Source organism: Phaethon aethereus (assembly GCF_964289735.1).
Source record: "Phaethon aethereus genome assembly, chromosome: 14".
In the NCBI taxonomy this organism is placed as follows: Eukaryota; Metazoa; Chordata; class Aves; order Phaethontiformes; family Phaethontidae; genus Phaethon; species Phaethon aethereus.
In genome coordinates, this window is record NC_138590.1 from 2,143,017 (window position 1) to 2,159,378 (window position 16,362).

General features: G+C 54.1%; 2 protein-coding genes across 5 annotated transcripts in view; one reads left to right on the forward strand and one right to left on the reverse strand.

Annotated features, from left to right (window-relative positions):
* SIL1 (SIL1 nucleotide exchange factor) overlaps positions 1-6,612 on the forward strand; it is a gene marked incomplete at its 5' end in the record, with an annotated part of 79,912 nt that extends 73,300 nt beyond the window's left edge. Inside the window, 3 exons of the mRNA XM_082006451.1 lie at positions 1,509-1,605; positions 3,839-4,003; positions 6,219-6,612. Of these exons, the coding sequence (XP_081862577.1) occupies positions 1,509-1,605; positions 3,839-4,003; positions 6,219-6,569 (613 nt within the window). The 3' untranslated portion in view covers positions 6,570-6,612. The remainder of the gene's footprint in view (positions 1-1,508; positions 1,606-3,838; positions 4,004-6,218) is intronic.
* Positions 6,613-13,765: 7,153 nt separating this feature from the next.
* The window catches only part of CTNNA1 (catenin alpha 1), a gene marked incomplete at both ends in the record, with an annotated part of 103,776 nt that continues 101,179 nt past the window's right edge, over positions 13,766-16,362 (reverse strand). For 3 of the 4 annotated variants that reach the window (XM_082006227.1, XM_082006225.1, XM_082006228.1), the window contains one exon: positions 13,766-14,053. In XM_082006227.1, the coding sequence (XP_081862353.1) occupies positions 13,766-14,053 (288 nt within the window). The remainder of the gene's footprint in view (positions 14,054-16,362) is intronic. The other variant, XM_082006226.1, reaches the window with a different exon arrangement.

Below are 16,362 nucleotides of genomic sequence, written 5' to 3' on the forward strand. Positions count from 1 at the left end.
CTGTGAAAACCTCTTCTGCAGGAGGATCCTGAAGCCCCTGGGTTTGTTCTTTCTCCTTTCTGCCCTGTCCAGGCAGGTCGCAGATGTCTTCCTCCTTGGCAGGGTGTCTGGTGCTGTGGCTCTGCCTGAGTGCCTGCCGCAGCAAGAGGGTGAGGAAGGAGAAATCAAAGGTGGCTTTCAAGAACCCCCATTTTCCTGCCTTGAGGTCAGCCTGGTAATTGCAGTCAGGAACCCGCACACCAGAGCTGCTGCCTCTGAGCTGCAGATGGCTCCTGATGGTGTGAGAAGCAAAGCCTGGATGGAGCAGGGAGAGCTTGGAGAGGTTGCCTGCCCCCTTGGTTGCCATAGAAGAGCTTAGTGTGTTGCTGTATTTCTGGGAGCCATGGGTTTAATTCAAAGCTGCTTGCTGCCCGAGTCTATTTGACTTCTGTTCTTGGTTTTTTATGACCCTGTCTGCCTCTGTCTCTCTTATTTCTTGGATGGTGCTTGGCACTGGCTGCTCCAGCAGCTTTCTGGTGGCGGTGAGAGCTGTGGGTGTTTTGCTGTAGCAGGGAGACATGACCTTTTTCTGGCGGCAATGCAATTGCTGCTTCAAAGTCGAGCAGAGGCTTAAGTGCGCTGGAGCTCTTCCTCGGCGTGTGAGACACCCAGGCTCAGGGATGTAGACAGCCAGTACGTTGTGCTCCGACTGTGAAAGCCCTGCCAAAGAGCGAGCCTGTAGCATCTCACCTCTCCACCACCTTCAAATATGTACTAGAAGTGGATTTGCGAAGCGTCTGTGTGGCCAGTGCCCAGAGGCAGCGCGGGTGGTGGGCAAGGCTTGTCTTCATCTGCCTGCACCTGGGGCAGCTGTTCACATCCAGGCCTGAAATTTTAGCCTGGTTCTTGCAGACAGAAGGATGGATTTAGCCATTTATAGTCCTTGGAGAACTTCAAGCGAGAGGTGTGTGGGTGGTGAGACCAGGTGTAATTTGTGATTCAGAGGCTCCGGGGACAAGTGGGACCTTCCTACAGGCGAGCTGGAGGGCCGGTGCTGCAGCAGCGGAGTGTTTAAGTAAATCAGGATGTTAACAGCAAGCCAGGAGCGGGTGAGAGGGGGAAAGTGAGAGCCAAAATAAAAGGCTGTTAAGGAATAGATGCGATGCAAAGCAAGAGGATTAAAAGCTGCGAGGGAAGCACGGGGCGGGAGGAGTCCTTGCCAGGGAAGATGGGTGGGACGTGGGCACGGTGGTGCGGATGGCCCGGCGTGCCCTTCGCCAGCCATGCTGCCATCCCTTCAGGTTGCATCGGTCATGTGCTGAGTTTGGGGTGGCCTGGAGGGCTTCACAGCTTCTCCATAGCCACGAGCCACAGTCGGTGGGAGCTGGGGCGGTTTGCTCTGGGGTCAGGCTGGATTGACCCTCGTTCGTGTCCGCTGTGGGGCTGCTGCCCCAGACAGACCTGGGGTCTGTCCCACCCTGCCGTGCCCCACTCTGTGTGTGACCTGCCTTTTGCTTTTCTCCCTGCAGTAACCCCAAAGTCCAGGTAGAAGCAATTGAGGGGGGTGCGCTGCAGAAGCTCCTGGTTATTCTGGCTACGGAACAACCCCTGGCTGTCAAGAAGAAGGTGAGCAAGTGGGGGTGCACCTCTGGGAAAAGCCATTTTTGTGCCGAACTCGATGTAAGCGCTCCTTGGAACATCGCCGACATCGTGGGCGTGTGGGACGCTGTGCTGCTCCCCGTGCTGGGTGGGCTCTAGTCCACCCCAGGGTGCGGCGGGTCTCACCCCCGCTGCCAGCAGTGGCACGCACGGCAACTCTGCCAGCCCTGCGGGGGACAGGGCTGGGCACTGCGGCTCCTCTTGGGAGGAAAGGCGGGGGTCCCCATGGCGGGCGGGGATAATGATCAGAGGCTAACGAACATGGGAGCTGACGTTTGGAAGGAGCTAATTGCCGGAGCCAGCCCTGTGTCCTGCCTTTGGCGGGGGCTTCGGAGCAAGCCGAGCGGCGCCAAGAGCCCCCAGCCAAATGTGCAGCGCTGTCCATCGGGGTGGGGGCTTCCTCGCTGCCTCCCTCCCTCCCTCCTCGCCGTACTCCCTGGAGCATGAGATCTCATTACCCTCGCTTTAGCATGCGATGCCGCCTCTGTTTATGGGCCGTAAAGTTATCTGGCGGCTCCCGAAAACCCAGACGCGCTGTTGAACATGGTGACCTCCTGTGAGAGGGGGTTCGGCGGGGCGAGGGAACTACCGGCTCTTTCATTCACCTGCTGTTACGCACACAGCAGTGCGCTGCCAGTCTTTTAACAACCTCCTACAACCACGTTCCCCTTTAGTCCATGGTAAGAGTCTTCCAGTGTGTGAAAGGCACGGGAGAGGCTGGGGGACCTCTTTGCTTTTGGCCACGGGTCAGAGGAGGTCCCGGCCACATAGGTGCACCACAGGATGCTCCGTGCTCAGAAACTCCTCCCAGGAGTGCCAGTGGCTCCATCCAGAGCTCATTTTGGAGTGGGAAGGAGGGCTGGGGCATGCAGATGCCCTCACCAGCATCGCTTGAACCCCTGGCTGGTGGGTGCGGGACAATTCTTTCCAGTGAGCCTGAATGTGTCCTGCTGGCAGCTCCTGGAGAAGAGAGAGAGGGATGAGCTCAGTATTGTCTGCATCTACACGTGGCCTTAGGAGAACCTCTGTGGGTTGACCCTCCTTTTCTAGGAGGACAGAGGCTTTTAATTTCCAGTTGCCATGCTGTATATGGTCTCCCATCTTTCTCCAGGCCAGGATCCCGAGCGCAGGTCTGTGCCCCAGCCCCTTCCCATGTGGGGCAGCAGCCCACGGCTCCCACTCGGGTGGGTTTTCTGCACTGGAGCTTGCAGTGGTGCACGGCAGTGAGGCCGAAAGTGCATTTCTTCCCTTCCCCATCCTTTGGCCTATGGTTAAAAAAGGAGACAGAAGCATCCTCTGATTCACCGGCGGCAACTCAGAAGATAGAAAATAGAAACAAACGGGACTGGGGAGGACATGCTGTCAGCTCGGATCTGTCCATGGAGAGCAGGGGATGCATGGCCCACCTCGGTGTGCAGAGGCGCCGGCTCGGCTCGGCTCACTGGCAGGCGCCCAGACGAGCAGCCCAGTCCGCGCTCGAGCAGCAGCCCTGCCCCGGGCGGCATCAGCCCGTTCCCTCCGCAAACCCACGGTTGTGAAAAGCAGACCAGTGTAAAATTCAGCGGTTGGCCCCTAATTGCCTCCTCGGTGTTAACCCCGTGCCGCTCGAGGGCCAGGAGGCAAGTGCAGGCGTGCTGGTGTCTCTTGCTGGCAGTGCGTGATGCTACACCATGACAGACCCTGTTTTGGGACCATGTCCCAGCAAACAGCATGGTCTTGCCCTCCGGCCGTGTGGGTGCAAGGGAGAGGATGCTCCCCAGGGGTCCAAGTCATCTCGAGGGGATCGGGCTCTGCGGAGCGATGCTGAACCCCACCTTCGCCCTGTCCTTAGCCCATAGCCAGGGTCTGTACCGAGGACCAGTGGGGGCTATCTGCGAGCAGAAGCGATGGCGTTGGGGCCGTTCAAGTGCTGGCCACAGGTCCCTCTGGATTATCGTTCTAGCAAACACGGTGACAATCCAGGTTGGAGTTTGGGTGGAAGTCGTTCAAGTTTGGGCAGCCTCGCAGCAGCCCAGGAGGGTTGGGACTGGGAGGAAAGAGGGCTCTCGGAGATGCCCCTTGGTGAGCAGAGGTTTGATTGCATCTGCTGGGGAGCTCTGCACAAATAGTGTGCAGAGTGTGTTTCTCCTGTCCCTGTGGGAAGCCAGGAAGAGAGGCGGCAGCCGTGGCCACCGTGCTGATGGACCTCTCTCCCCACCAGGCTCTCTTCGCACTGTCCTCCATGCTGAGACACTTCCCCTACGCCCAGCAGCAGTTCCTCAAGCTGGGAGGCCTCCAGGTCCTCAGGAGCCTCTTCAGGCAGAAGGGGATGGAGACCCTCCACGTCCGTGTGGTGACGCTCCTCTACGACCTCATCGTGGAGAAGGTGAGGAGCCGGGAAGGAGGGGACGGGACCCAGCCAGGCGCTCCCCACCTTCACCCAAAGCCAACCTTTAGCCAAAGGGGCTGTCGAGCATCCCTGCAGATGAGGGCGAGGAGGGGCCAATCCAGCATCGGTGCTGGTCCGTGCTGTTGGGATGAGTTCCCTCCAGCCCATGGGCCACTGCTGTGGGGGATGAGCGCTCTGGGAGAGCCCAGAGCAAGCTTAAATCTTTATTTTTCATCAAACCACCATCTCCATTTCCACCTGAGGGTGTTTAAATAACAAAATGGCAAGGACACGAGTAGGGAACATAGACACCGGACTGCGGTGAGCTTGGCTGCAGCGTCCAGCCGCCAGCTGCCAGCCAAGTGTCGGGGGACCAGCCGCCGCTGCCGTGCCCCTGCCTGCCCGCACCTCCCTCGCTGGAGCCAAGCCCGCGACGTTAAGTGTTTTATTTTCAAATACTTTGGATTACTGCTGTAAATGTCAGTTTAAAACCCATCTTTCCTTGCCATCGCTTGTTGTTCAGTCTGTGCGTTTCTCTTACTCCAGAGAATAGAAATTAAATCCACTTTCACTCAGTTTATAGCCAATTTGCCCTGCAGATTATTGCTGCTGTAATACTTGGGTTTCAGGCACTGCAGAGCAACGTCTGTGTTTTAAAACAGTTGTTTTCCAGGAGACTTTGTCAAGGTGCAAATTATTCTAGCAGGTCAGAAATTTTATCAGGCACTGGCTCGAACACGCAGTGATCCTGCCTGTCTGCTCGCATGGAGCGTACATTGGCACTTTACCCAGACCGTTGCCGTTCAGTCCTGGTGCACGTTTTGCGGATGCCCCTCCGGCAGCCCCATCTGTTCCCGGCTCCGCTGGGGCTGGGGGCAGTCCGCAGGCCCAGCAGATTCGCGGGTTTATGTTAAAACAATGATTTTTTGCTGCCCTTCGGACTGGGAATGCTGTGTATCAATCCCAGCCTCTTCATGGAGGAGGTGGGAGAGCCCTTGGTGCCCGGCAGGGAGCAGGGCTGGTCCGAGCAGGGGTGGCAGATTTGGGGTGGGCTGGGTGACAGGTTGGTTTGGAAATCATAAACTCCCACTGGCAGCTCTCTGTGCTGAAGCACAAATTGCCGGGGCTCTGAACAGCTTTTTCTGCTGCCTTCTTTCCTTTTCACCCCAAATCCTGCGTGGCCAGCGGGGGGTTAGCAGGCAACCCTCTCAGGGCACTGGTGGAGCTGAGCTCTCCTTGGCGTTGTCCCTCCTTGTCCCGTAAATCGGTGGGATAAAGCAGCATGACCAAGCTCCCTGCAGCAGCCGCCCATGACCACGCTGATGAAGAGGTCGAAGACGATGGTACGGGCACCCTCGAGGACGGGGTTGTCCGATCGCTTCTGGCAGCGGCTCCGGGGCATGCCGGCTGCCCTCTGCCTTCCCCGGGGCTGGATTCCTGCTCACCAGCCCCGCAGCAGCCCCCCTCTGCCTTCAGCAGTCCGAGGCACGCGGCCCTGTGTTACGCAGAACTAATTAATGAGGCACAGACATAGTAATTATCACAGGGGGCCACCAGCCAAGCCGGGAGGGTCCACTGGAGGAACAGAGCCTCTTGGGGGGATCTCACGCTATCGACGGCCGCTCCACCACCCAAGCCCCGAAGGGTGTCGGGGTCGTGGTGGGAGGTTTGCCTTCCTCCCCTGGCCCTGGCGCTGCTCGGAGCAAGTCTCTTTTGCTGGGAAGGGAGCGGCAGCCCTGCCCGCCCCCCTGCTCTCAGCACCGTCCCTGCAGAATTTCAGTATTTGGGGTTTTCTGGACCAGGCTGTGACTGGAGGAGACAGAGATCTCCACCTCTTCTGCAGAACAGCACGAAGCCAAGCGGTGATATTTGGTAGGTGCTGAAGGAGCCTGTCCAGCAGCCCAAAGCAGCAGACCCAGACTTTAGAGGTCTTCTGCTGAACTTCCTTTCCCCTGAGGCCCCTTTCAGGGCCATGTGATACTGAACCTGCCAGTCACCAAATTTTCCAAGGGTGGGCACCCAGCCCCTGTGGCCAACTTCATGCATGGGCAACAGGGAGCCAGGACACGACCTCATCTTGGTTTTGCGTTGCAAGTCGCTTTCCAAGGCAAGTGTTCTGGGGCGTGCATCCTACTCTCCCGCAATGTGTCACCTCCTGGGAGCGGTCGCTCTCCGATAGGGTTATTAATCCATGTTCTACCACTTCCCCCAGATGCTGCTTGAGGACTCACAGCAAGGAGATCATGTGGAAGAGAAAATCCAGCAGTACCGGCAAGTCAAGCTGGTCCCGGCGGTGGTGGAGCAGGACTGGTGTGTGGTTGTTTCCAACCTGCTGGCCATGCCGGAGCACGACACTCGGGAGAAGGTCCTCAAGACGGTCGGTGTGCTGATGGCCTTCTGCAAGGAACGCTACCGGGGGGACCAGACCCTCAGCACCACCCTCAGCCTCCTGCGCAGCGAGTACGAGGAGCTGGCGGCAGAGGAGCAGAGGGAAGGCGACAAAGATGGCTATTTCAAGGAACTCCTTGGCTCTGTAAATACCATCATTCAGGAATTAAGATGAAAATGGCTGTAGATGATTTGAGTTCAATTACAGATAATTCAGGGCAACAGTGTGAGTTTTGACAGCACCAATGTAAGCGCACTTCCAAATAAACTGCTGGACTAAATGAGATCTCACCACTGGGCGAGTGTGCCAACAGCTTCATTATTAAAACGGACGTGTTTGGGGGGCATGTCTTCTTTTGCATGAGGTACTGCTGGAAGCAGAGAGGTATGTACTGTAGGGGGAACGAGGTAGAGTCTCAGCTGATGTTGCCTCCAACCATGGTACCTGATGAGTGTTCTCAGTCCGTCTGCAGGATTATTTGGGGTGGGAAGGACTGAGGGATGTGGGACTGTCCTTGTTAGGCAGCTCCGCTGCACAAGGGGAAGCATTTGTTCCCGCAGCTCTGATCTGCCTTTGTTCTTCATGCCCGTGGTGTCCTTCATCTTTTATTTCCTTCTGTGTGATGCATCTCGGCACTCGGACAGCACCCTCTGCCTTTGGATTGTTTTGTGCTTGTATGGGAGGGCCGAGTGTCATTTCCTTGAGACACTGGTTGGAGGGGCTCTCTGGAGGTCTCTAATCCCGCCTTCGCTTGGAGCAGGGCTGTCCCTCGGGGAAATCAGTGTGGCCGTGACCACCTCCAAGAAGCCCAGCTCCACCACCCCCTCGGTGCAGGTCATGTAGCTCCACCATGGTGCATTCCTGCGGCCCTTCTCTGCTTGGAGGCCAGCCACGTCCCACTGGTCTGGCGGTCAAACATCTGCCTACGCCCTGGCGTGGTACCACCATGGAACTGCTCCTGCCATCCCGCACAAGGGGCCAACCCGCCGGTGAAGCGCGCTTTGCCCTACAACCAACCATTGAGTCTTTCCGCTTGCGTTCTTCTTGCCCTTGGAGATGGCTTCCAAGAGGACGGTCTCTAGGGACTGAGGCTGCCAGCCAAGGACTTTTCATCCATGCTGTGCAGCACGCTCTCCTTGCTGTGCTGGGCTGGGCGTCTCCCTTCACACACCTCTTCTAGGCGCAACTTCTCCTCTTTTTCCTCTAGGCTCAGGTCCCCTTCGCCCATGAACCCATGCTGAGCTCCCGCTCATGCTGGATGGTCCATTGGGGAAGATGTTCTGCCCTCTCTTCGTCGGGCTGATTCTGTCTCCCCATATTGTCCTTCCTCAGGTGAGGAAGAAACCGAAGTCTTGCCCAAGCCTCTGGCTGCCCAGCCCCCGGCCTGGAGATGACCGCCATCGGCAAAAAATCTTGCAACAACAACTACATTTATGCATTATTTTTTTTGCCTGTTTTTTTTTCAGTCCGAGCCCCCTCCTTGTTCTTGAACCCTTTTTGGTGAGAGTTTTTTTTTTTTAATGAAGAGAGTTCCATTTAATTTCTTGCAAGTCCCCTCGAGAGACAGGCGCAGGGCGGGACGCGGTGGTGAGCCCGGTGAGCTCCACGGCGCTGCCCCATGCATGCGGTGGCAGCCGGCTGCTGCCTGCTGGCTTGGGTTGCCTCCAGCAGTTTTCCTGCCACCCCCTTCTTCGAGGGCAGCTTTCGGGGGGCAGCCGCTCTTTCGCCACAGGCTTCGACGAGAGGCGAAGGCAGGGCGCGTGTCGGGGCATCCCAGCGTTCGGCCGCAGAGTGATGCTGCGGGCTGAGGGCCACCGTCGGATCACGCCAAGCACATCCTGCCTCCAGCGCGGTGAGGAGGCGACGAGTTGTATTCACTTTCAAAATGACTTTATGGTAATACCAGGTATGTCAGTCACTGCTGCTCTGCTGCCGGCTTAATGGGGCTCCAGCACCACCCTTGCCAATGCAAGTGCGGAAAAATTAATTTAAAGAAAACTATAAGGCAGGCTGGTGCCCCACTGTCCCCCGAGCTGCTGGGGCTTTGCGATTTATCGCCCCGCTGCTAACCCGGCCAGGCACCTCCTTGCAGCCAGCGCAGCCCGGCAGGCTATCGATAGGGCTATTTCAATGCTATTAGCCCTTCTTGATGCTAAAATATTTCTGGCTACTGTTTACTGGGTGTCAGTTCTTGCTGTTAAGTAGCAGGGCTAATTATAAATATTGATTGATTTTTTTTTTTTTTTTTTTTGTTTTTTTTTTTGTCCTTCTTGGATTTCGATTCAGTCTGTTTTGCCGGGATTAAAAATTATTTTTCCTTTTTTTTTTTTTTCCCTGAAAAGGCATTTCCCAGTCAGTCCTGCCAGGGTTTTGCTTTGTATGTTAGAAAAAATATATATAGCTGATGTCAATGGCCAGGGTGAACTTGGGCAGGGGCTTTTTCTGCTCTGTCACCTCCAGCGTCCGGGCGAGGCTGACCTCCTGGGACAGCCCCCCTTCTCCAAAGTGGCTCCCCCATTACCAAAGTCAAGGCAGAGACAGCCCTTTCTCCCACCGGTGCCTGGATGCCATGGGGATGGGCACAGTGTGGGGGGGGAGCAGCGGAACTGGTGGCCCCGCTCCACCTAGGGGGTGGCCATGGGGGTCCCCCTGGGCTGCAGCACCCCTCTGCCCACAGCCAGAGCTGTTGTGGGTCTCAGGGGCCCCCACGCCCAGGCTGTTGGGCTCTGTCCCTGCAGGGAGCGGTGGCAGGGGGAGGCGGTGGCAGCCACGGCCAAGGTTCAGCCTTGGGGGCTGCAGCCCAAAAGGGGGTGAGCCCTGGGCCGATTTCTGTGCCCATAAATGTGGGCCCAGGCTGGCGTCCCCACTAATGATGGGCCTGTTCCTGAAATGGCATCGCTGGTCGCAGCCCGGGGTCATGGCAGGGGCTGGTGCCCTGCTGCCTGCCTCTCCCGCGGCAGCCGTGGGCAGGACAATGACAGGGACAAGCCTGTCCAGCCTCAGCCGCTCTGCACAGCCGTGGACACCGGGGCTGCTGCCGGTGGCACGGGGAGCAGAGGCACGGGCCATCGCGGGTGCATCCTGCTGCCGTGACTCGCATCCCGCTGAGCCGAATTCCCGCAGCCTCCCGTGGGGCGGCACGGCTGCTCTGCCTGCCGCCATGCCCGCCACAACAGCTCCTCGGCACCGGCACCACGGTCCTGGCACGGAGCAAGCAGGGACTGGAGGGGTCCTGGGGCAGAGGGAGAGCCCAGGCAGGGCTCGCTGGAGCCTGCACCTCCGCCATCTGGGGGAGAGGAGGTGGGATACGGACTTTCATCCCTGATTTTGGTGACAAGAGCCCCATGGTGGGGGTACGGCATTAAGCAGCTGCTGTCCGGGCTAGCGTCATGCACGTGCCTGGACAAGGAGCAGTGGCGTTCCCCCTTGCACCCACGAGAGCATCAGGAGGGTTGTGCTGGCTCAGCCTGAGCTCCCTCAGCCCCAAATCCCAGCCAGCCCCAGGCAGGGAGGGGGCTCAGAGCAGAGGCCGCCGGCCATGCTTCTGGGCGCAGCTCACCGGCCTCCAAAATCCGCAGCGCAGGCACAGTCCTTAATGGATTTTCCCTTCTCCACCCATTTCCTGGGGATTTTGAACCCACACCCCCCTCACTGCCCCCTCTGCCCTCCCCCGTAGTTGCCGAATTTGAGGTTTGGCTGCCTCGGCTTGTTTTGAACCCGGCACCCGTGCCTGCTGCTGCCCTCCCTGCTGCTAGAAAATGCAGCGAAGCAGTGGCTTGAGCAGCGCCTGTCGCGTCCTACCCATCGGGATCCCCCCGCCAGCCAGGAGAGCCCCCGGTCCGGAGCAAAGGCAGAGCGCTGAATGGAAAAGGCCTTCGTTAAACGGCATTAAACCTCGTTGCGAAGCCTTCACGCGCAATTAAAGCGGCATGAATTCAGAGTGGCTTGATTCACCGCTGAATTGAATTAAGAGCGCTTGAAATTTGGAGTAAGACTATCTCCTGGGGATTTAATGTGGTTTCACTAATACACTTTAGAAGATAATGGGGGTTGATCTTCCCACGCGTCCCTGTGCAGCCGAGTCCCCGCTGCCGGGGCGGGCGGGAGGGCTGCGGCGCTGGTGGGCTCGGGCCCAGCCTCAGCAGGTGCTGCCATCCCACAGCACCGTGAAAAAACCCACCCCAATCCTTCCTGTTCAACAAATATTTCAGCGTGTTTCAGGCGTGCCCGGCTCCCACCCAGGCATACCGGAGGGCAGGGAGGTCCTGCTGCCCTTCCCCGCCCAAAGCCTCCGCAGGTCCCCAGGGCCTGGAGCCCCGTGATTTCCTTCTGCCCTGCGATGCTGCGCAGCAGGGGAAGGGAGGGAGAGGCTCCGCTCGCCATCAGGGAAGGCTGAAAAGCTTTCCCACCGCGCACCCGCACAGCTTTTTACAGCTTTTACACCCCGGCACGGTTGCACGTGCTCGCTCCCTCCTGGTAGAGGAGAGCGTTCCCCTCCAGCAGCCGCAGCAGAGACCAACTGCAGGAGCCCTTCCCCAGCGCTTAATTACATCACGCAGTAATTACTGTAATTCTTTTCAATTGCCTTCTCTAATAAAGCTACAGCTTCACTTGGGTCCGGACCCCCCTCGCTGTGCAGCGCAGCACCGCTGCCCTGAAGTGACGCTGCTGCTTTCACATGGGAGGCTTTGATTAAGACTGAAATTAGTCGGGATCAGAGTATTTACACGTGTTTTAAACCACCGAGCCGCCCGTGCGCAGGATTGCGGGCTCCAGCGCCGGAGGTCCTGTTGCTGCTTCGCTTGGGGCAACACGAGGAAGAGCTGGTGCTGCTCCTGTGCCTGGAGACTTCTGCGCTATCCCGGGTTTCGGGTGCGCTCTTGCAGCGAGTTGCCGCACGCTCTGCAGCGAGTTGCCTGCTCCAGGCCTGCGGGATCGGGCTCTCGTTGACGCGCACATTTAAAAGGCACCGTCCAGCCCCTGATGCCTGCAATCCGAACTCCCTTGCGCTGTCCTTAGCCAAGCTCACCCGCTGGACTGACAGAGCCCGGGATTAAGGGATTCACCCCAGTTTAAGGGTGGATCTTTGCTAAGCCAAGGTCTGCAGCACCCATGCGTGGCTAAGGCTCATCTTGCTGAGCAGCAGCTGCACTAGAGCCAAGTACCGGTAACCACGTACCCAGGTATTTATACTGCAGCACAGAAACTTAAAATCGGATCGAATATGACACTAAATCCTCCCTCTGCGTTGGGGAGACAGGCTTTGCCTTTCCCCGCAGCCACCGCCCATGCATTCCTAAACAGAGCAGTTAGTAAGTGACAGCCATTAACCATTTACATCGGTGTGCCTCTCCTCTCCCACCCCAACGCTCTTCTCAGAGGAGGAGCAATTCTTGGATTAAAAAACCAAAAAGAGACGGGTGAGTCGGGGCTTTTGGCCTCCTGGAGCTTCCCTCCCGCCTCCTGCTTCCCAGCTGAAGCAGCTTTTTGTCCGGTAGAACCGTATTTTAATTTGCTCGAAGTTCATTGCATAAACTAAACTAACATTTATTTAAAAGCTAAATATGTATCAATTGGTCTGTACATCTTAATATACGTGTTGTTTTTTAAAGCTCATTAAGGATTGTGAGGGGAGGGGGTGTTAATGTATGTATTTCGAAGAGAGCCTTTGGGCAGCCCAGGGGATGTAGCCTTTAAGGTAATTTATATTAACACCAGGAGAGAAAAAAAAAAATCATACCATATAAAAGCAGTTAATAATTATATATAAGACAACAAGAGCTACAGCTTATCTATTTCATTAACTCTCAAGCATCAGCAGAACAAGCACCTCCCAGCAGGTGCCTGTTTAGACATTAAAGGTATATGAGAACTGTAATTCAGCTGTTTATTGTCTGTACTCAAGAGGCTAAAATGCTTGAAAACATAATAAATTTGGCAAAAATATCCCAAGAACTATTTAGCTTAACTCTGATCAGCATTTTGGTAACATGACAGCAATAACCTTGATATAGTAAATTATAAGCTGATCAAGATAAATAAAATTATAACATAACACTGCCAAGGATCAGCTCTAAAATTTAGATGCAGTTTAAAACATTAACTACAGAACAGGCTGCTTTCCATTTTAATGGATGCTTTACAGAAACAGCAAATGTGACTCTGACCTGCGCAAGCGCTTCTTCTCAAATACCGGACTTTATTGGTACGCGTCAAACACACCGAAATCCGTAAAATTTAAATAAGACAGCGAAATTATACCTTGTAGCTATAGTTATCACAAATAACGTATAGCCTAAATTGCAGCCTGAGCAAACGTGATTTGCTGGGTGCCTCTGGAAGCCCCAGGCGGGATGCGGAGCGATTATGAGAAATGAGTACAAAGCCGATTTGCATCTGAATGCCGGGGAGGGGGAGCAGGGGCGGGCTGGGAGCCCGCTCCATTCACAGCACCACAATACACCGGCTGGTAAAAGCAACTTTATTAGTGTCCCGCAGCAAAATACATTAGTAATTTGTAACCAGGCATTAAAATTCCCGTCCGGTGTCATACAGAAGTAACCAGCCGCCTCCGTGACTGCGTGTTCTACTCGATTTGCTCCCGGTGCTCCCCCAGCAGCGACGCCTGTGAAAAAAGCGGGCAGCGAGGTGACCCGCGGGCGCCCCGTATGCGCCGGGGAGCAGCGCATCAGGCCAACGGCTCTCCCGCAGCCCGGGGAAAGCGGCGTCACACAACCACGCGCCACCGAGCACATCTCCCAGCGTGACCCCCTCCCTCCGCGCGCCCCAGCTGCACCCAACCCGGGCGAGGGCATGTAGCTTGTCCCGATGTTTTCCACTCGTGGTCACACTGCTGCTGTATTTTCACACTCCTTTGAGCGTAAAAAGCTTGTTCCCTCTCCACGCCGACAGCAGGAATACACTAATACATACAATACTTTAATTAATTTTTTTTTTTTTAGAGTGAAAAGATCTAATCTTTCTCTCTTGATCACAATAAAAAACTGCAGTCTCTGAGTAGCATGATTCAACTATTAGTGTTAACCGTTAGTGTTACTGTAAAATCCTCTTTGGTTATAGAATATTTTATTTAAAGCTAGATTATACAAAATAATTTTCCGCTAGAAATACACCCCTGAAATCTAAAAGCAATCTAAATTAACACACTTCCACAGGCTGAAGCTATACTGATAGGACTTATAAATTTGAGTATTTCTCCACATAATCTAAACAAAGTTATCAAAATTATATTAAGTAAATACATTTTGAGGAATAGTAAACTTTTGAAAAAATCCTTAGAATATTAAAAGTAGAGTTCTGGAAGTAGCAGTAGTGGGCTAGAGAAAAAAATAATCAAGACAGAGACCTCCTTAAATACTCTCCATCGCCTTGAATTCACTGAGAGCCTGCACCGGGTTAACGTGTTTCTTCTGGGACGCTCTCTTGATTTTAGTTTGGGTTTCGTCTTGCTTCTCCCTCTTGACCAGGGGTTTCTTCTCCGGAGCCTTCATCTTCCAGGAGACGGCGGGAAGATTGAGCGAAGCCATGCCCTGGGACTTCTGGTACTTGGTCGATGCCACGTAGGAAGCCTTCACGGTTTGCACCACCGCGTTCATCAGGTTCTTGGCTGCTTGGATGAGAGACATGGCACTGTCCACCTGCCAAACCGTTAACACGCAAGAGTTACACGCCGCAAAACCCACACAAAGACAGCGTTCCAGAAAACACGACAGTCCGGGGGTGTAAAAGCACTCGAAAACTGATTTTTCTGGGTTTTCTTTTGAAATCTGAGGTTCCAAATTCGAGGTGGTGGGTTTTTTTTGGACACTAAGAGGGAAGAACCTGACTTGTGCCACCAAAAACAAGAAGCGCAACGTTTGCCCATGATCCAAGTTAATGGCAATGGAAAAGATGTGTATGCTGCTGCTTGCTTTTGTGACTAAGCTTTAACAGTAGCTTATTCTCTAATGAAATTAATGAAGCTGTAGCAATATCTTAATCACCGATAATAAATATTGAAATCACCCTAGAATATTAAGTTGTATCAGAAAGGAAGGAATGTGACCACATCTTCAGCCAGGCCTGGAGCCCTTTCCCAGGTGGTTCCTGATTAACAAGAGCATTAAAATGAGAAAAAACAATGGATTTGTCAAAGTTTTAGCACAGGGCAGAGATAAAGAGCCAAAAATGGGGCAGAGTGGAAGAGAGAGGGGAGGACCACTGAGGTGGGACCCTGCTTCTCCGGGTGCCAGTGCCCTGCTCTGGGTGGGACCTCCGGCTTGTGAATGCCAAATGGCCTGGACAGGGTTTTGGTCTTGGGCAGGATTTCTGCATCTCTGCTAAACTTGCACAAGAAGTCAGCTGCCTCTACACACTTAAATTCCAGCGTTGTAGACATCTAAGGAAGGTTCTGGGGAAAACCTTGAAGCCGTTGCTTATCTAGCAGGAAAAAAAATGGAGCACGAGGTTGGTTGCTTATGGTGCTGGTACCTTCCTTTCCGTCACGCTGCGTTTTGAATACCACAACGGCAGATCTATCTGCACCTTCCAGCAACGCCAGTGTTCTCTGCTTTCCTCACCCCAGCCATCACGCTGGAAAACACTTTCATTGCATTTGACTATTTCCATGACTGTTCACAGCAGGAAGAATCGTATTAAATGCAAGGAAAGCAAAGAGGTACTTTTCTAAATGAATTGTCAGACTGCTTAGGGTGAAGGCTCTTACTGCCTTGGTTATAGCTCTGCTTTCACAAAATTTCTGTGGTATAGGGATGAGGGAGGATGTTAATGCTGAAGAGAATTTTACTTTTAGACAGGTGAAGTCTCTGGACTGGCAGAGGTCTTCATCTGATAATCTGATAGAAGCTTAACACTACCACTGGCAACATTCAGTCCCAGTGGACAGACTCATGGAGAACAGATAAAACCAGGAGATTAGACTACAGATGCCAGCCAGTTCATCTAACTAATTTATGGCAGAAGGGTATGTAAATTCTGAAGACACTGAATAACTGCAGTAAAACCCTGGAGTACGTATTACTGCATAATGACACATCTACTTCTCTGACAGCACGATGCCTTCAGCCTTCCAGCTACCAGGACATCAGGCGTGCAACAGAGACACACAGCACCACATGTTTCGTTACATCTCATCACTCGGCTCCGCTGTGCTGGAAATATGAGCACGCGGGACTGGCAGCAGTAGGAGGTGCAGCAGAGGAGCCCGTCGCCCCGGCGAAGGTGCTAAGCTGATGCAAGCGTGGTCCACCACCACCACTGCTTCTGCAGCAGGTCGCTGCAGACCCCCCTCAGCTGCTGCTGTCCTGAAGTGCTCATTCTACAATTCCAGCTTGTTTGTGGGGAAAAAAGATGTGCTAGTAAGTTTAAGCACTTGAAATAGCTGAATGGCAGGAGGTGGTAAGTTTTTTTCCATTTGCTTTTAAGGATTCAGATAGCAATATTGGACTATCGGCCGCTTCTGTGCCTTCGTCAAACCTATCTCTGTCATGACATGGATGCGCAAAAGTGCTGGTGATCAAACATACCTGTCTAGGACAAGGAAGAATATGCCACAAGAAATTAAGAATTTAGCTCTACTTCCCTCCCCCCAAATATCTGGCACATAGATCCCTCTTAGGAGGAAGCATTTCATGAACTATGGTGAAAAAAATATTTGCTAAGTAACAGCTAGAATAAGGAAGCAGGCTGGCCTACGGCAGCTTTCAGCTGTCATAAAACACAGCAGCCACTAAAAATCCCTGCGCTCTTCAGGGCACAGCTATTTTGAAATATTAACATCTCTGGATGTTAATCATGCAGTTGAGCGTGCAGGACCCCAGCATGTTCCAAGGCTGTGCAGAGACATGGGGTAGGCTTAGCTATGCTGATTAAAGTGATTTAACCTCACTAAGAGTGAAAAACAGCCTGGAAAAACAGTAGATTACACAAAAGTAAAGTGAATCTGTCA